Source organism: Neovison vison, chromosome 1, assembly GCF_020171115.1.
Source record: "Neovison vison isolate M4711 chromosome 1, ASM_NN_V1, whole genome shotgun sequence".
Classification (NCBI taxonomy): Eukaryota; Metazoa; Chordata; class Mammalia; order Carnivora; family Mustelidae; genus Neogale; species Neogale vison.
Window position 1 is genome coordinate 282,693,705 of NC_058091.1, and position 21,226 is coordinate 282,714,930.

General features: G+C 39.7%; 1 protein-coding gene across 3 annotated transcripts in view; it reads right to left on the minus strand.

The window, feature by feature from the left end:
- Window positions 1-2,199: 2,199 nt before the first annotated feature.
- The window catches only part of NNT (nicotinamide nucleotide transhydrogenase), a 93,064-nt gene continuing 74,037 nt past the window's right edge, over window positions 2,200-21,226 (minus strand). For all 3 annotated transcript variants that reach the window (XM_044232215.1, XM_044232233.1, XM_044232222.1), the window contains exons 20-22: window positions 6,285-6,403; window positions 4,919-5,034; window positions 2,200-3,434 (exon numbers count right to left, since the gene is read on the minus strand). In XM_044232215.1, the coding sequence (XP_044088150.1) occupies window positions 3,285-3,434; window positions 4,919-5,034; window positions 6,285-6,403 (385 nt within the window). In that variant the 3' untranslated portion in view covers window positions 2,200-3,284. The remainder of the gene's footprint in view (window positions 3,435-4,918; window positions 5,035-6,284; window positions 6,404-21,226) is intronic.

Sequence of the window (21,226 nt, forward strand, 5' to 3'; positions counted from 1 at the left end):
CTGCTTCCCCTCTCTCTCTGCCTGCCTCTCTGCCTACTTGTGATCTCTCCCTCTGTCAAATAAATAAATAAATAAATAAATAAAATCATTTTTTTAAAGTTTTACTTTAAAAGTTTTCCCCCTCCTTGTTCATTAAACTAATGCTTCCTTCCTTTGAAGATTTAGATTCTTTGAGAATCTAAAGAGGAGCCAGAATATACAAGTTGCTGCCACTGGAGTGTAGAGTTTTGGTTGTTTTTTGTTGTTTTTGTTTTCTCTTACCATTCTGACCCAATAATACTTATTGGCAAGGACTCTCAAAAACTGGCAAGAGCTATAAATTAGACATTTGAACTCTTCTCCCCCAGCTATTCAAAAGAACTGTCCACATTTCCAGTACGAAAATGCTTTAACTCATAAGGCTTATGCCTTCAGGGACTTGAAAATTTGCCTCTCAGTCAGATGAACACATGGGTTATGAGTTATTAATTATATGTAATAAGGCTCTGGGATAGGATAAATTGAACTAAACCATAAAGCTGATGGATATATAATATATCCCATATTTGTGTTGGATGATAAAACAGCAGAATCTAAAAGTTAGGGCCATGACTTGGATGGAATCAGAGAGGCGAGAGTGCACGATCCAGATTCATTACCGAATACCGAACTGTTTTCACTGAATCCATAAACGCCTGACACGCCCACTGCAGAAAAAGCTTAGTCCTCTCTCTGTGTCCTTTCTAGTCCAATCCCTAGAAAAAATGTGGAGAGAGAATGATAAGAAGATTTATATGCCAGAAAACTGTCCACAGTTACACAGACAGAAACATACATATAATGCATTAAAATGTATACATTTACTTTTTACACATTATTTACTTAGATGCATAACTTTAAACACAAACTACCAATTTAGGGCAAATAAGAGAAAATAAAGGATTGTTAAAAGGCCTAAAAGACATGTCAACACTAACCTTTCAATGCCTAGGTAGAATTAAAAATATATATATATATATATTTTTTTGGTAACAGAGTCTGGGGTATAATGGATTGATTTTGAAAATTCTTTCTAGTTGAATAGCACTATACAATGTGAGCAATACAAGAATAAAAAGAAGTCGGATCTTCTAGTTACAGGACTTAGCAGAAAAAAAATAAAAAACAGGATAGATGAAGTTTTTTTTTTAAGATTTTATTTATTTATTTGACAGAGAGAGATCAACAAGTAGACAGAGAGAGAGAGAGAGAGAGAGGAGGAGGAAGCAGTCTCCCTGCCAAGCAGAGAGCCCGATATGGGACTCGATCCCAGGACTTTGGGATCATGACCTGAGCCAAAGGCAGAGGCTTTAACCCACTGAGCCACCCAGGCGCCCCAGATGAAGATTATTTTTGTTGATATTAGACTTTACCATAAGTAATCCACCAAATATTAGGGAGTTGTACTTTAAGAAATTATATATCCAAATTCATTTAAATATCCTAACCAATAAAGTAAAATAAAACCAAAATATAACCAAAAATAAAACCAAAATAAAACCAACTGGATATGGGTTCAATTCAGTTAACACAACTGGATGACAAAGGACTAATGAGTAGCAAAGAATGAGGTCCTAACTTTTAAAAACATGGAAAAATACTTACTACAAAAAATAAAAATAAATAAATTCAAGTATAATTATTTTTAGTTTAAGTTGAAGGCAGGAATTATCTCAACAACAACAACAATAAAACAATCCAAGTTGCTGCTTTCCAGATGTACCTACTACTTTGATATAGGGAAAAGGACATAAATAAAGATAATATTTACTTTTTTCTAGTAGAACTTTCATGATATAATCCAGACTTGAGGTTACTAATGACCTGAGATCCATTAGCAAATTGCATTTACCACTTAAAAATTAAAAAGGAGTCTTTCCTGCTTTAAAACATATGTACACACACACACAGATCTTGATCTCAGGCACAACAAAATGGAAGCTGCTTACCAAACCAGCAGATACCATGAGTTGTAAACTGAGTAAATATGAGCATGACAGTAAAAAATTTCACACCAGCTATTTCTTTTTCTGGTTTAGAAATAGCTTTTATGTGTTTATAATTGTTTTTGAGAAACATAGTACCAAATTAATTATGTAGAGAGGCAGATATCCCAAGTACTCCTCACACATTCACCTAGACATTTTGGCACAGTACCAAAGTCACAAAGAAAATCTACACTTTTGCTGCAGAAAGACATGATCTTTACTCGTGCTCAGATAAACAAAGAGGTAGTGCAGAAAAGGTGCCCCCATTTTTCTCAGATGTCATCAATTACATAAGACCTCAAAACACACTCTGATTTGGAAAAGAAAAAAAAAAGAATTCTTGCCAACAGTTAAGAGACTGATTAACTTCATCTCTTTCATAGTAGCAAGCCTTCCCCAGATGTTACTAACAGGCAGAACTATTCGCTTTAGCCCTTTGTTACCAGAGACAATTGCTACATCTCTATGCAAACATGATGAACTCATTTTATTAGTCAAATACTTGAATTCCATTCAAGTGCACTTAATACAGTAATACACATTATAAATTGATTGAAATTAAAAAAAGATCTTGGATTGGAAAATGGAGTTTTAAAAATACTAATTTCAAATTACATGTTTCATTGATGTCCTGATGAAATACACAAAGCAAATTATTTGTTTCCAGCATCTCTGAAAGATTATCTAGTCCTTTAATATATTAAAATAGAAGTCAGAAAATACATCCCTGAAGCCTAGAATTGGAAATACAGTTCAAAAAGTTGAAGCCAACTTGATAACATTAATTCAGATTATGGTTAAATGGTAAGAGGATAGCTCAGGAGTTGACAGAAGTTTCAAATAAGTAGCATTTGTTGTAAATAACATAAATGAAGGTAGCGGTAATGTTTACAGGGTCAGATTTTTCAGATCCACGTATATAATGTAAGTACTAAGATCCTAAAGATTTAATTTCTTAAAACACTGCTGACTATTAAGGAAGAATTTTTAAAAAATCCAAATGGATTACAACTAAAATAAGGCTGTTCTTTTTTTCAGAAAATACTTCTGGAATTCATGACACAAAAAATATGCACAGAAGACATGGCGAATCTTTTTTTTTTTTTTTTTAAATCAAGGAATCACTGCTCCTGAGAAATCTCCCCACGTGTTTCGCTTTCTTGTCTTCTTTTTCTTCCAAGAGCTTTGCTACAGATGTGTATCAGCTGTATATAGTGATTTGTCTGTTCCCACAACGGTAGAGGTGGCTTTGTCAGACAACAGCTTGGTCTTTAAAATTTACTTCTGGTAGGATTCTCTCACTTTTGCCTGCAGTGCGTCACATGTCTTCTTGGCATCGCCTAGAAGCATGGCCGTGTTAGGTTTGTAGAAGATGGGATTGTCCACTGCAGCATAGCCAACACCCAAGGACCTCTTCATAACGATGACCTAAGGAGCCAAGACAAAGGGAGAGAGTGAGTGTATGTAACAGACACGACGGGGACTTGACACGTGACAGGGCCAGCACCGCCCTGCCCTAGCTCTGAATGAAGTGCGTACCACAACCAAGTCCTGAGTGCACAGACTTCTGTGACACACAGGGAATGTTTTCTTAATGCATGTTTACATTGTATTAACTCTGATTTTTAAAATGTGCCCGTACTCCTATCCATGAGAGAAAAATCGTATTAACAACATAGTTTCTTCTTATTGCTTTTCTCCATACAGACTGTGTAACATCTTCTAGTCAGAAAAATAAGTATCATTCTCTGACTGGGCTTCAGAGAACAAACTTGGCACATAAACTTCTGCTACAGATCCTAAGATAAATGTAGCTGAGTGGGAAAATGGGATGGTTCTTATTCCATCACTTTCAAGTTCCACGACGAAAGCCCGAAGAGCAATCTAGCCCGTCACAAGACAGAGCGAATGACTAATATTATGCTCCTACAAAACAAAATGGAAGAAGTCAGTCTGTCTAATACTCAATTAGACTCAATTACAATTACATGAGTTATGGAGGGTGCTATTCAGTTAAAGATCAAGTCAGTTCTTAAAGAAATGGAAAGCCCTTCTGCGGTAGTCTGGGACATGTAATCTATCCAAAAATGAAAGCAATATAAACTTACTCCCACTTCACACAGCCTTAGTCCAATAACACATTCTGCAAACTCTCAAATACTGAGGACCAGTGCAATCATTTTCCATCTACACGTGAACAAGTGCATATCTCAGCCACCACAAATTTCAAGCTCACATATTTACGATAAAAAGAAACAAAATGAAAGGGAAATGTACCTCCCATCATTACAACGGTTAAATGCAGATCTGACCTGAGAGTGGTAAGGAGACCAGCCCTCCGCCAGGGCGGCAGAGGTGGACAAGCCTGTGAGTTCTCCAGAGCCCAGCAGTTAGCTTCCATGGAGGTAAGCTGCGCGAGCAGGCCTTGCCTCCTTATGGCATGTCACAGTTTGGATTTCTAAATCACCTTTCTTCTGGACACTCCATAACAACAACAAAGGCCCTTTCAAAAAAACTAAATGAAAAAATGTGCTCGTCTTCGTATATGAAGGCAATGATACTGACTCACTGTCCCAGAGGGAAGCCATCTGCTTCCCTGGACGCTCTGTGGAAGTCAGCCAAACTCATTCCAAAAGCTCACAGCTCTTTTTTCAGCTGTGGTTACAGATTTTGTTAATCCACCCACATAACATCATCTAGTTCGAATGCTGACCAGCACATTTACTTGGGTTCTCTGGTGACCACCGAACAGACAGAAGCTGGATAGGGACAGCGGGGCCCTACACCCACTCCAGCTCCTGGGGCTCCCAAAAGGCATCGGCACTCCTCACCAACATGAACCAGGACAGCTCTGTGTGCGTGTTCTAGGAGACATCTGATGATTACAATGAAACGCAAGTCTGAAGCCTTACCTGCTTTGACTTCCAGACCTCAAGGACCGGCATGCCTGCAATAATAGAGTTGGGGTCTTCTTGAGCGGCTGAATTCACAGTGTCATTGGCTCCAATCACAAGGACCAAATCAGTGTCTACATAATAAAGAAAAAAAAAAAGAGAAATAAAAAATGCACATGGGTCATTTTCTTTTTTCTCAAGCAAATCAGAGTGATCTGGACTTTAAAACAACAATAACAGAAGCTAATATTTATAGGACTCACACTTGTGCCAGACAGTGTACAAAGAGCTTCCTCAGAGAGCCTCAGTAACCTAGCCAATGTCACACAGCTAAAACAGTAGATCCTACAGCTCAGCCTGAGCATCCTGACCAAACCTTGCATTGCTATGCTTCCCCTCCCCCACAGTGGATCTACCCAATCTGACTTGACAGTTTTTATTATCTCACAATGACCTTGCCAGTTACATTATTTTGTAAGATTTGCATCCCATTTTCATCTTTTAAAATGACCACATAAGATGCTATTTGATGTCTCAAAGAAAATGGTCTAAGGGTCTGTACTGTATTAAAGCTGCGTCCATAATTTCTGGAACTGGCAGGTTTCACACATAATTTAGCAACAGTGAAATCTGAAAGGGGGCATAAAATGTCCCAAATTCCCTCTATAATATAAATTACCTTAGAACTTTGCCAAAAATGCCATGTGAATGTAGATATACACACAACTTCATTATTTTTCTCTAATAAACACTATTTTTTAAGTTTACAGTGGATACTTGCCAGAGGGAACTGGTTTAACTTTAACAAACATGATCTTGAGCCAAACGTCATTAACATTCAACATCTACCCAACAACAGTCATGAAGTACGGCACCTTATCTAGCAAAGTCCTGGCACTTGAAAAGAAAACCAAAAACTACTTTCTTGATCGTGGGTTGGTACGATTGGAAACCAGTAAAATCTCAGATGCTGAAAAGAACTGGACATGAAATTATCAACAGAAGCAATTTTATATGTGAGGAACCTGAGGCTGAGTATCCATTTCCAAAAGCGAGAGTCAGAACCTGGATCCGAAAGCCAGGTCTCTTTAGAGTCCCTCTGCAATGACTTCCACTGCCCCCGCCCCACCCCGAGATTTTCACCACCTTCCCATCTCCTCCTAGGCCCAAAAGTACCCTTACCACTCACGAGCCTCTTGGACCTCATTCCGTACTGTCTTTCATTTATTTCATTTATTTATTTCATTTCAACTGTACATCTCCTAGGAGCAGGTTACTCTTCATCTGACTAGTAGGTCTTCAGTAATCCCACAATTTAGGTCCTAAGACTGGTATCACTTTATTCGGACTAAGAACAAGCTTCTCCATCACCCCCACTACTTACCTGGGAAATCATGGTTGATCTCGTCCATTTCCAGCACAATATCATATGGCACCCCGGCCTCAGCCAGCAGCACATTCAGCTGACCAGGCATCCGGCCTGCGACTGGGTGAATTCCAAACCTAGACATGAAACAAATGAACAGTTGGCTTTACATGAGGGGCCAAAATGTACAGAAACCCCCACATCTCCCCCAGATCTGCACACTTTGTTCTTGGCACCTTCACTCTTCCTGGTACTATCTGATCTCTACAAGAGGGGCTAGAACCGGTCCAGATATATGATCAATCTACAAATATTGAAGTTGGAGGTTTAATCTCTCAGTATACACAAATGAGAGCTCCTCTCGAGAAATGAATGTGACCTTAGAACCTGACTCTTCGTATGTTTCAAGTACAACAAATTCCCAACAACATGAATAAATAATATCACCTTACATTTAAGAAGCATTATGTTCTTTTAGGATTCTTTCTGATAAATCTTGCATCTCTAAAAACTTATGTAAGTCAGCCTGGAATTAAAAACTTGCCATGAAAAATCACCACGATTCCATCAAAAACTGACTCCACATTCAACTTTAACCTCTATGTTCAAAGCTCGAGAAATAAAAGATTGCCATTACAGGAGTTAAAGGCCTCCCATCTTTCCGAGCGTGGTAGGAAGCAGGACTCCGCATCCCAGGAGAAATGTGATAGCAACACACTGGAGCGTTTCAAAGAAAGAGTGAGACACAAATCAGAGCCCCACACTTTTATTAAGGCAAAAGAAGTCGAAGCATCAAGAAATTTCTTCTAACCACGACCATAATTTGGGGTCACTGAAAGCAGCCTCTTGCCCACAGTATTGATCTCTGCATCCTCAGCACGGGGCACCACGCCTGACACACAGGAAGGCTTCAATCAGGAGGGAGTGAGTGGGTGATGGAGTGAGAGTGAAGAAATGCAGTGAAGAAATGATTTGATTGTAGTTCTTGGCAGGGATCCATCCAACCTCGAGTAACCAGAAACTCACTCCCTCCAGAGGTCAATTCCATTACTAGACAATCCCAATAATTACATCTCTCTCTGTCTCTCTCTGTCTCTCTCTCTCTGTCTCTGTCTCTCTCTCTCTCACACACACACACACACACACACACACTCATTTTCAGCCAAAGAGAACCCCAACGCGTTGCTTTCCAAGGTCTGTAGTTTGGCCATCTATAGCCTCTGCTCCCTCTTTCATGAGGACTCCGTTGAGCAATCCTAGAATGCCTACTAAACAAAACACCCTCAGTTCTATTCATGCCGACAGGGCCCACTGCTGTCCTAGTCACCTGTCTCTACACTGTCAATATCCAGCTCAAACCTTGGGCCCCCAAAGTGAATACAAAATGCTGGATATCGTGATCTAGATGCACGAGGAGCAGCAAGAAAATCACATTCTGAGCTCTTCCGCTGACAGTGCCCAAGACGGCCTAGGCGTTTACAGCCGCCATAACACACTGCTGGCTCATACAGAAGTTATGGTCATTTAAGATGCCCTTTTATTTTTCATGGGAACTGCAGCCAAGTCAGGCCTCCCCACTTTGAACACAAGTCCTGCGAGGAACAGATTAAAGCCACCAAGGAATTGACTCCTCCCCAAAAGTAGACTTGAGAAGATTTTTAAAATGGCCTTTTAGATTGCCCCAATAGCTGATAAATGATTTTCTACATCTTTAAAAGTGATAAAGAAGAGCCTACATGAGGGTCTTGTATTTGGGAGAGGAAAAAAGGACATCAAGTGACAGCTGTTCTTTTGTCAAGTTCACTTTTAAATCATCTTCCTTCTGGGATGACTAAATGTTCCTAGATTAACAACTTATGTTAAAAACAAAACAAAACAAACAGAAACAGAAATCCCGAGCTAAAAGGAAACAAAGCAGTTACCTCTAAGCAGTTATACAAGAGATAGTCATTGTACGACTCCTCTTTTTAAAATATAGTTTCCTAACTTTCTGTGAGAATGTATACGTTTGCGGGGAGGGAGTCAAACCATGTCACTGAGGGGCTTCAGGGCTAGGAGGACAATGAGATCAATGACCTAGCTGGGATCTTCCCAGGGTCACAGGTGCCAAAAGGAGGAAAACATATACTTTTTACGGTGGAAAAAAATTAACTTCATTTAAAGTAAGTTACCACTTCACTCTCTTCTCTTGTAACACAATTGACAAAGGGTTTCTCATGTGTTATTTCATTCTATCCCTAATTGTCTTTTAAAAATCTCCACCAAGAATTAGAATGTCCAGCAAGTGATTCAAGCCCCGTCCTCGGTTAAACAAGCCTGTGGAGCTGCATTCCTCTCTCCACCAAAAAGAAGCAAGAACGTAGGTCTCTTTTGACAGGATGGCTAATGCTGGCCCTTTGTGAGGTGCTATGCAGTTTGTACAACCTTTTCAGTACGTAGTTAAGCTGGGATTCAGACCTAGGTCTTTCTGCCTCGAGAGTCTGAACTTGTAGCTACTATACCATATAGTAGTGTGGTCAGGCAATTTGAGAGGTGATTTTGCTTGGTTAACAGCCCCGGTTTACTAGTTACGTTGATGTCAGGCAGGTTACTTAAGGCCTCTCTGTCACCGTTTTCCCGCCGAGCAGTAACCCGCGGTTACTACAAGCCCACATTCTGCCAAGGGCTAGAGAAAACGCTGCATGAACAGGCTTGAGAAAACACCTATTTCTTTCTGCCTGAAGGAGTTCCAACAATCCAATTCACAGTGTTCTTTGGGAATAACTGTGAGCCCAGAAAGTTTCAACAATGCTAAGAGCTATAAAACAAAATACATTAAATCTCTGCATGAAAAATTGACACAGGAGAAAAATACGTTGCAGTATACAAAGTATCCAGCACAATGTAAAATATTCACCAGCACCTGCGGAATGCTGCGCAGGTCGATTCTGAAAAATTACCCAGGGTGGGAGTTAGAAATTACCTGGAAAGAATGAACTATTTCACCTCTTTAAACTACTTCATCATCCTTCCCCTCAGGGGGCTAGCTGTACTTTTATTCTAGTGAAAATAAAATTCAGGGCAGTCATTAATTAGTTCACAGCAGACCATGATCACCCAAACTCACCACCTCATAAGGTTTTAAGTTCTTCAGCCACAAATTCTCCTTTCATTTTGGGAGAGTGTAATAGTCTGACACTTGAATACAGTTTTAAAATATTCTCTAAAGACAAGATTGCTTTCTTTTTAAACAGCAAATTGCTCTCCTAATGTCATAATCAATACCAAACCAGAGTTTTTAATCACTCCTGAAAACAAAAGAAATAAGATGAACTACTGACAATTTATGTTCCCACTCTTCGTGTGGTAATGCAGACTGGATTCAGTACTGTGGCTCTTTTGTGTCTCAGAGCAAGCATTTCCGCAATGTCAGATCGACTCTTTGGTTGGGGTACCTACTTTAAAATTTTAGTATTTTTTACAGTGGCAATAGCATAAAACATTTTTTTAAAAATTATTCAGGCACCCCAGCTTATCTCGATAAATGGGGCTTATTATTACTAAACTTCAAATATGAACATAAATAGCATTTTAATACTTTAATAATTAATATAGTATTTTAGGGGCACTAGGCTGGCTCAGTAAGAAGAGCATCCAACTCTTGATCTCAGGGAAGTGAGTTCGAGCCCCATGTTGGGTATGGAGCCTACTTAAAAAAAAAAAGTAAGAAAGAAAGAAAAAATAATACAGTACTTAAAGCATGAATATAAAAAAAACAGACCTAGAGAGAAAGTGCATTATACTGAAATAACTACAATATATTCCTAAGCCTGTTGACTCCATGAATTTAGAAAAAGACAAGATATGATGAATGGAAGTTTCAAAGGTGTTTGATTTGGTGAACAACAGCAGGGTGGTTCTCTACATTCGTGAAAAGGTATGCTCACTTTCATCACTGACTAGACCCAATGAAAAAAGTAAACAACAGATTTAGTTCTGGGAGTTAAGGTTGAAAAGGATCAGAGGGTACTTGGCTAAAGTTCAAGAGAAACACAAAACAATCTAATGACCTAGAAAATAACCTCTAAGTGAAAAAAGATCAACTGGCTCAAAAAAAAAAAACGCAAAACGTGATTTTCTTTTTTTTTTCCCCAATTTATTTATTTTCAGAAAAACAGTATTCATTATTTTTTCACCACACCCAGTGCTCCATGCAAGCCATGCCCTCTATAATACCCACCACCTGGTACCCCAACCTCCCACCCCCCCCCCCCGCCACTTCAAACCCCTCAGATTGTTTTTCAGAGTCCATAGTCTCTCGTGGTTCACGTCCCCTTCCAATTTACCCAAAAGCACATTGGGGAGGGTATGTGCTTTTGGGCAAAACGTGATTTTCAAGCACACCAAATAAAACAGAAGTTGACCAAATCATCCTCATTTGCATAAAACAGAAGAAAAGAAAATGGTCTTCAAATGCACAGGAAAGAACTAGAATTTTAAAAATTTTTCCGTGTGCTCAACATACTCGGCATCAGGGAAATACAAATCAAAACCACGGTGAGATACCACCTCACACCAGTCAGAATGGCTAAAATTAACAAGTCAGGGAACAACAGATGCTGGTGAGGATGCAAAGAAAAGGGAACCCTCCTGCACTGTTGGTGGGAATACAAGCTGGTGCAGCCACTGTGGAAAACAGTATGGAGTTGCCTCAAAAAGTTGAAAATAGAGCTTCCCTACAACCCAGCAATCACACTACTGGGTATTTACCCTAAAGATACAAAGGTAGTGATCCAAAGGGGCACATGCATCCGAGTGTTTACAGCAGTAATGTCCGCAATGGACAAACTATGGAAAGAACCTAGATGTCCATCAACAGATGAAAGGATGAAGAAAATGTGGTATATATATACAATGGAATACTATGCAGCCATCAAAAGAAATGAAATCTTGCCATTTGTGATGACATGGCTGGAACTAAAGGCTGTTAAGCGAAATAAGTCAATCAGAGAAAGACAATTATCATATCATCTCTCTGATATAAGGAATTTGAGAGGCAGCATGGGGGGGGGGTTGGGGGAAGAGAGGGGAAAAAGTAAACAAGAGGGTACCGGGGAGGGAGACAAACCATAAGGGATTCTTAATCTCAGGAAACAAACTGAGGGCTGCTGGAGGGGAAGGGGGGAGAGGAGAGGAGAGAGGGGAGAGAGATCGGGTGGCTGGGTTACGGACACGTAATCAACAAGACAGATGCAGCAACAATCCTCCCTTTGAGAGGACTGGGGAGGATTAAAAGCAACTGTCTTGGGGCACCTGGGTGGCTCAATGGGTTAAAGCCTCTGCCTTCCGCTCAGATCATGATCCTAGGGTCCTGGGATCAAGCCCCACATCGGGGGTCTCTGCTCAGCAGGGAGCCTGCTTCCCCCTCTCTCTCTGCCTGCCTCTCTGCCTACTTGTGATCTCTGTCTATCAATAAATAAATAAATAATCTTATTAAAAATTTTTTTTAAAAAAGCAACTGTCTTAACCACTAATAAGAAACAATGATGAAATTCAGGATTTCCAGGAATAAAGAACCATTCTACTTCAAGTAAATGGTACTATAATTGCCACGAATTACTCATTTGTGCTCTTTTGAAATGCAAATAACAATTCTTGAACACCGAAAATTTCTCCTAATCTCCCAATCTTACCAATCAGTGTTTCCTCCCTCCCCCAGGTCCAAACCTCTTCACAAAACCCAATTTGTAAGACTTGAGGAAGACTTTAAGGCACGTACTATGTGATATTTAAGGTCTGTATTAGTGTCCTATGGCTGCTGTAATGAATGACACATATTTAGTAACTTAAAATGACACTATCGATTATCTTACAGTTCCGGAAGGAAGCAGAAAATTAGTTTCCCTGCACTGAAATCAAGGTGTTGGCACAGCTGCATGCCTTCTAGAGGCTCTATGGGAAAATCCATTCCTTGCCTTCTCTTGCTTCCAGAGGCGGCCCCCATTCCTTGACCTGCATCCCTCCAACTTCTGCCTCCACTGCCGTATCTCTTCTTCTGACTCTCTCTTATGGCTTCTTCTAGGACTCTCTCTGACTCCTTCCTCTCTGAGAACCCTAGTGATGACATGGTCCTGCCCAAATAATCCAAGATAGTCTCCCCACCTCCAAATCCTCCCCTCAAATCTACAAAGCCCCCTTTGCCATGTGAACTAACATGTCCACAGGTCTAGGAATTGTAGGTGGACACTTCAAGGCCATTATTCAGCCTACCACAAACGTCCTTTCCAGTCCTAAAATTCCATAAACTAGGGTTTCTATTTTAGCTGAATAATCCAATATATACTATATGAATTACTTTTGGATAACAATTCTGTATACCTCCTTTATTCCAGTAAGTTTTTCATCTTAATTAATTTGTTTGTTTTGAATACTGTCCTTGCTTATCTTTCAATTAATCCATCTGGCCATCATCTTTATGCTTAAACTGACATGTCTTGGGCCAAATTAGAAATCAAAGAGCTCTAAATGTATTTGCTGTTATTGTAACATTTGATTAGCTACAGACTGCATAAAGACATTATATTTGTTGAGCTAGTTGTGAAGAGGAAATAATGGCAAAGCTAACCAATATCTCATGCTGAATATCCCAAAGGACAGATCATTTTATATCTGTTGGCATAATAATTTATTATACTAAACCTTAAGACTCTAATGTTGGAGAAAAACACACGCAAGGCTCTTACAAGAAAATGCCAGTGTTTTGAGAGAAATAACAGAACACACTGAATTTGTAGAAATATATATGTGCACACTGATAAGTCAATGTGAGTTAATAACAATTCTGGCCCATGTAACTGGCTTATCTCCAAAGTATGTATTACAGTTAATTATACCAGACATTGGTTTGGCCATGGCCAGTTATTTCCAGGAACTGATGGCCAAAGCTCATCAATGTTCCATCATCGTATGAAGAATATCCAGAATTTGAAAATGCAAAGCCTACTAGCCTTTTAGTTCTTCCCTTTGAGCCATGAAAATTATCTCTATTGTGCACATACTTAACAAAGCAGAATCAGCTGTCCCTGTCCACAACAAGATTCTGCAGAAGGAAAATAAATACAAAAATGAGATCACAGAAAGATCTTCCAGGTTCCCAGAACTCTGTTAATGTATCTCCTCCTTAGGTTGCACTGCAACACAGTAACATCATAGTAACATAGTAATGTGGCTTACTTATCAGCTCCCACAGCACCTAGCATTCCTTCTAGAGACTCAATGGGAAGGAAGGAGAAAAAAGGTTTTAAGTAACACCATGTGCCCAGTAAGGTACATTGACTCATAGATGTTCTACATCTCTTTTTAGAGAAAGAATTTAGGGAAGTAGTAAAGAATTGCAGTGAAAGTTCTGGAGAACCACTGCCCAGATTCCCAACATTTGGACAGCTCACTTCTGTATGCCTCCCTTTCCTCTGCACCCAGTGGGATTGAGAACAAACCTCTTCAGAGGACTATTGTGAGATTTAAGTGAGATAGTTCATATAAAGCAGTTTTCATACAAAATACTTTGGACCAATGCCAAGCATAATAAGCCTTTAATAAATTAACCTTCAATGATAATATTCTATTCAAGTACATCTGTGTAATATAAATGTTCATGGTATTTTTCAAATAAATGTACCTTTTAATGACCATTTATAGAAAAATACACATTTTTACATTAAAAAATACTGGTTTCATGTCAACATTTGAGTTGGTTTTCTAATTTTTACCTTAAAATTCCAGTAAATAGCAATATAGTCTAATAAAAGCAGTTCTTTGTATTTACAACTACATCAAAAGACTAAAAGAATGATACAGTCAATAAAGACTAAGGCCAGTAACTGTGAATATTGGACTCACTGGAAACGTGTTCATGACAATATGCAGAGACGCACTTCTTTGATAAAATCAGATTTCAAAAGGCCACATTTAACCGTTCCACAGATACAATTAGGCAAAAGAATACAGCTTCCTCAACTGACAAATACAACAAGTGTCATCAGTAAGTCAGGATAATTGTCTCACTTATCTTGAAGCAAGAAAAATTCCAAGAAAAAAGATGCCATGTAATTCCTTTTTTTGCTCTTTTCCTCTCTCAAATATGAAAATGAGAGTTTTGTGTGAAACATTATATAATAAAATACTATAAAAATGTAATAAAATATAATAAACACTAAGGCCTCAGTCCCTAATTAAAAGTTCCCAATAGACCCAGGCACGGCTCAAAAAAGGGGAATAATCTACTCAGATAAAACAACACGATCTTCAGAGCCTTTTAAATTACTCAAGAAGGGGCAACAGCAAATAAGAGTGTATACAAGAGTGATTTGAAATTTCGTGTTAACAGGATAAAACATGGTAAAAACGCAAGTGAGGAAACACGTTTTCTTAAGCTTCTTTTATAACACATGATGCTATAAATCCCATTTTTACACTTTTTCGCAACTTCCCATTAGATTTCAGACACCACATGTTCTAAAGGGGACACAACGATGTGAATTCCCATGATCGTGAGCCATGGAGACAATATGTCCTGACCAGGGTGTGCTACAGCAGTTATCCTAGGACATGTGGGACTAGTAAAGAGAGCATAAAACATTCACCACACGGATCCTACCACAACTGCTCAAATAAACTACATTTTCCTTCTTGCATTATGGAAATATCCAGATTTAGTTCAGCAATAAAACATGAAGAAGAGCCAAGTGACCCAACTCAACAATAAGACAAAGAAACTACAGAGACAACGGGGCCTCATTTACAGTATTTAGTGTTTTCTCCATTTTGCTGCCTCCTACTATTATAAATACTGCAAAGGATCTTCAGATCAAAAAAAAAAAAATCCTTTTATAACCTTCAACTATTTGGTCATACGTTTTTGCCAGTCACTGCACAGAATGTGTTTTCATACTCAAGATGTTCAAAGAGTTCGTTTCGTTTCTCTTACTGTGTTTTATATTTTCAAATGTATGTTGACAACATTTGGGAATTCTGCCTCCCAGTATTATCATCCCACAATTCTCCTAAATATGTTACTCTAAGCTTCTAGGAAGCTGACAAATTAATGAGGAAAAAGACGTAACAAAGGGAAAATTTTTTGAAGTTTCGCTTGTTGGAAGCCTGTTTATTCTTCCTGCTTTTAAGCATAAATATTTATAAACCAATAAAACCTTAAGAGTCAAAACAAGAGGGCTGGGGAGCCACTAGGCAGCTCGGGAACCAGGCCCCAGGGAGCTGCCACTTCCTCTTGTGATTACAGGCAAGGGGAAGTCATGCTTCCACACTCAGAACAGGTTTTTGGGAGTGTGGGAACATTCCACTTCCTCACTCCCAAAAATGAAGTCACTTCACCGTTTCTCTCTTCAATCCCCCACCTCAGGATTCCTCAGATTTTTGTCACTTACTATCCAAAGCTCTCCAGTAAAAGAATGTTTTCAAGGGTGCTAATGATGATGTATTTCTCCGGGAGAATGCCATCCAATTCCTCAAACAGGAATGTCTTGGTCTGATTGGGCTGCTAGAACAGAATTCGATAAGCTGGGTAACTAAAACAACAAACATGTCCACCTCCCAGTTCTGGAGGCTGGGAAATCCGAGATCAAGGCACTGAGAGACTTCTGCACTGGTCTGGAACTGAACCCAAGCAAGGGAAGCGAGAAGGCTGTGGAATAAAATCGGAAAAGACTGGACAGAAAAGAACTGTCACCATGGAGTTGCAAGGGATATAAAAAAAGACGAAGAAAACTAATTATTAATCTCTTACTAAAGAACCTTTAAAAGATAGGTTTCATATGCCATTTGTCTTTCTCTGAGTTATTTTGCATGATACCCTCTAGATCCATCCATGTTGTTGTAAATGGCAAGATCTCATTCTTTCTGATGGCTGAGCAATATTCCATTGTGCATATATACCACATTTTCCTTATCCATCCATCAGTCAGTGGACATGTGGGCTCTTCCATAGTTTGGCTGTTGTAGATAATGCCACTATGAACATCCGGGTGCATGTATCCCTTTGAATTAGTATCTTTGTGCTCTCTGGGTAACTGCCTAGTGATGCAATTACTGGGTCATAGCATGGCTCTATTTTTAACTTCTTGAGGAACTTCCATACTGTTTTCCAGAGTGGCTGCACCAGTTTGCATGCCCAACAACAGTGTAAGAGGGTTCCCCCTTTCTCCACATTCTCACCAACACCTGTTGTTTCTTGAGTTGTTCATTTTAGCCATCCTGAAAGGTGTGAAGTGATCTCTCGTAGTTTTGGTTTGTGTTTCCCCGATAATCAGTGATGTTGAGCACCCTTCCATGTGTCTGTTGGCCATCTGTATGCCTTCTCTGAAAAATGTCTATTCACATCTTCTGCCCATTTCTTAACTGGATTATTTATTTTTGTGTGTTGAATTTTATGAGTTCTTCATATGTTTGGGATACTAATGGAAACAGACTCTTCTCTGTAGAGAACTGGTAATTACCAGAGGGGAGGGGAGGAAGGCATGGGGGAAACAAGTGATGAGGATGAAGGAGGGCACTTGTGATGAGGACTGGGTCTTGTATGGAAGTGCTGAATCCCTAAATTGTATACATGAAACTAATATAACACTGTATGTTAACTGTAATTAAAATTAAAACCTAAAAAGTAAAAAAGTAAGAGTTAAAATAGACCTTAAAGATTCTCCCATCGACTACTTCCCAAGACAGGACTCCTTTACTTAGAATTACACCAAATATGTGTGCTGTATTCATCACAAAACGGGTTGGGAGCTCAACTGCCGAGGCAAGGAAGAGTCCCTGGTCTGGGCCACACACACCTTAAGGACTCTTGTATTCTTTATGTTTGCACGTGGCAATGCTCCATTCTGAGCAGGGCCCATGAAGGTAATAAAAAGATCTTGGCACCTGGGTGGCTCAGTTGGTTAAGGACCTGCCTTCGGCTCAGGTCATGATCTCAGGGTCCTGGGATCGAGCCCCTGCATCAGGCTCCCTGCTTAGCTGGGAACCTGCTTCTCCCTCTGCCTCTGCCGCTTCCCCTGCTTGCACTCTCTCTCTCTGCCAGATAAATTTTTTAAAAATCTTAAAAAAAAAAAAAAAAAGATCTGTTACTATATTCAATTATTTTTGTAATCTAATTGTGCATTTCACCTGTGGAAAATATGGTGGGACCTGAAAAGGCAGGTTCCTTTGGTTTGTCACATTCTGATCACAACTTTTGATTGACAGCTACACGTCACTGATTAAAAGCACAAGGAAGTTTTTTTTTGTTTTGTTTTGTTTTAATAAAGAACTGTAGTAAATGCAGTTTAGAATAAAAACTTGTAAAGCTTGAAGCAGGCCAAATGTTACACAAATCATCCTTACTGGTGAAAAGCCTGGGACCAGCTAGGTAAGGTTAGCTTATTCACCTGAAAAGAAACATTGTGATGAAGTAGGGAAAAACCCTCCTGACAACGCCACTGCTGTCCACGAAAACGGACTAATGAGAAAGGCTGTGGAATCAACTTCCTGGAGAAGCTTCTTAAGTAAAAGGACAGACACCCACCTCTCTAAAATTGTGAAAGACCTTAGAAATAGTGGTTTAGATGAACTCACTTATATGGTTCTGAGTGGGGGAAAAAAATGTTCATTAATTTTCTAGAACTTTCCAATAGCCATAATTAGAAAAACATTATGTACCTTTCGTTCTTTTTTTGAAGGCAAATCAGGGCTGATCTGAAATTTGATGTTTATCTACAGCCTCCCCTTCTTTAGGAAAAAAAAAATTATGAATGTTAAAGAGCTTACAGAAATGTCTCAGGGGCACTGTTTTTCTAATACAGAATATAACCTTTTCAATGACTGTGAATGAGAAAATATTTGCCAAAGGGCTACAGTCCCATTTTCTATTTGTGCATGTGGCCTGGGACACTGAGGTCACCAGAAGAATGAGAAGTCATCTAAAGAGGGTCAGGCCAGAAAACAGTGCAAACATCAGTGCAGCCCTCTACGGAACCACACCACAACACCACCTGTTCCCTTCCAAAGACGCTTTTACAGACTGTGCCCAAATCTGGCTTTTCCATCTCTGAGCCAAATCCAGCAACCAAGCCCAGAACAGAAACTGTATGATGACTGACACGCTTTTTATTTCAAAAGAACCAACAAGACTATGAAGAATGGTATCACAGGAAAAACAAATTCTATTTGCCACTCGTGTTCTAAAATATTATATTCTGGCATAGGGCAGAGACTTGGTAAAAAAAAAAAATTATACATAATGTCATCTTCCTGTCTGAATAACCTTCATGATACTGTTGGGAAGTAATGGCCGGTGAGCACCGTAAGCTGACACTGTCAGCAAAATATCAAGGAAGGGGAACATGAAATGAGAAACGGGCATTTATTTATTTATTTATACTCCGCCATGTTTACGTGAACGTCACTGAAGAACCTCAGCTCAGAGTTTATCACGACTAATACTAGAACAAGAAGCCGAGAAACACCCTGGTGGTCAGAGGCACCAGTTTCATCGGGAGTCAAGTTTCTCCCTCAGAGCAGCAGAACTGCGAGCAGACAGACTGAGAAACACGCCCCAGGATGAACTGTGAGGCGGAGGCTATACCAACCATCACAGGCTTTCTTTCCGCTACACCAATATACCATATAAACAGAAAGCCAAAGGTAGTCTGGCCAAGAGTCAGAATCTGAGAAGGACAGGGTTGTTTTCTAAGAGCACAAGAGACACTCTGAGTGGAGAATTTACTGGCAATTCTATACAAGAGGCTGAACACCGATGTGAGTGGATGCACATACTTTCTTCGGTTTTACTCTCTCTGCATATTCACAGATAATATTCTCAAGACCTAGAACAGTGCCTGGCACAAAACACTATGTAATTAGTTGTTCAGTGAGTGGTCATTAACATGAGTAGTCACGTCTAAAAAGGACGTATTGCAAAACTATCATAAAAATGCGAAGGGTGCCTGGGTGGCTCAGTCAGTTGGGCATCTGCCTTCAGCTCAGGTCATGATCCCAGGGTCCTGGGACCGCGCGGGTCACGCATCAGGCTCTCCAGGAGCCTATTTCTCCCTCTGCCTCTGCCTCCCCCCGAAGCATGAATAAAGAAAACCTTTTCTTAAAAAATGCTAAATAGGGTACCTGGGTGTCTCAGCTGGTTGAGTGACTGCCTTCAGCTCAGGTCATGATCCTGGAGTCCCCAGATCCAGTCCCGCATTAGTCTCCCTGCCCAACAGGAGGTCTGCCTCTCCCTCTGACCTTCCCCCTCTCATGCTTTCTCTCACTCTCTCAAATAAATAAATAAATGAACTTTTTAAAAAAATGCTAAATAATGTCTTATTTCTTTGCTCAAATACGAAATCTTTTATCTGGCCTAATATCTATTCTCTTCAGAAGCATGTGCTTTATCACTCTACAAATGTGAATGTCCTATCTCTTCTTGCACCTCAATAAATAACAAATCCAAGGTGGCTGAACTCTATTTACTTGAATTACATCTAAAAAAGAAAATCCAGTTAGTTTGACAAAGTATCTCATCCTGAAATATTTTCAAAGAGTGGATTTCTAATCAAAACTAACCTAGGGGCGACTGGGTGGCTCAGTGGTTTAAGCCTCTGCCTTCAGCTCAGGTCATGATCTCAGGGTCCTGGGATCGAGCCCCACATCGGGCTCTCTGCTCAGCAGGGAGCCTGCTTCCCCCTTCTCTCTCTCTGCCTGCCTCTCTGCCTACTTGTGATCTCTATCAAATAAATAAATAAATAATCTATAAAAAAATCATTAAAAAAAAAAAAACTAACCTATATTTAAACCAAAGCCATGTCACACAAGACCATAAAACACTATTAACCACAAATACCACTGGTGGCTAGATGTGTTTAGACAGAAAATGAAAAAAAGATTAAATTTTTTTAAAAACCTGCAAAGAAATTCATGTCCCGAGTAGCATAAAAGGTTTAAAATGTCCCCTGGACAAATAACTACTCTCCTCTGCATTCTGACCTCCTTCTACTCTACTTTTCCTAGCACACTATCACGTTTAATGGAATTCCTTCACTGAGTCATCTGTTTGTAGGCTTGTCTGCTTCATAACCATACACTTTTGAGAGTGGCAACTGGGCTTATGCACCCTTTTCTCTCAATACCTGATAACAAGAAATTTCTATCAGCAAATTATTAATAGAAAGACACAGCTGAACATTAACAGGAAAGCAATGTATAACATCAGTTAGCCAATCAAAGAAATTGAAGGGTGGTTTCATGAACTCAAAAGACTTCTGTGATCATCTAAGCAATAATGCTTTCCGAAAAGAAAACTGAACTGTGATTAATTGCAAAAAGAAAAAATACACCTCTTTCTAAGAATTACTCAGTAGGAACACTATTTCTGCTCTATAGGGAAAAGCCTATCATACCAATCCAAAGATTGGGAAATCAAGAGAAAAAATGTCTGTACTCTCATAGCACAAGGTTTTTGTAATAAAATGCTTTTAGAGATCAAGCATAAGTTAGGTGAGTTACAGAGGTGCTCTGGGCAACTGGGAAGCAACTGTACACTGGCCACTGAAGAAAGCCTAGGTTAGTGAACACTCATGAGCTCCTGTCATGAAATGTCACGTGGTTCATTATGTCATCTCAGCTCCCGGTGAGCATGTTATGACTACAGCCAACGCAAAGGAAAACAGGACTGTCTCTAAATCAATCATGGGCCGTGAAGCCAGACAGACTGTATGACAGAGGCAATAATTCTTGGCACCACTTGGGCATAACTAATTGATGACAATCGTATGTCCACACTGGCATATTTCCACGGGGGATGTGTGTGAATATGTCACCACATCTGGATGCTAGGCAGCGGGGTCCTGAGGCACAAAGATCTCCTAAAACCAGAGGCCCAGCAGCTGTGCTCAATGAACACCGTGGGAGCTCCACAGGGTGATGAAAGGACTAAATTA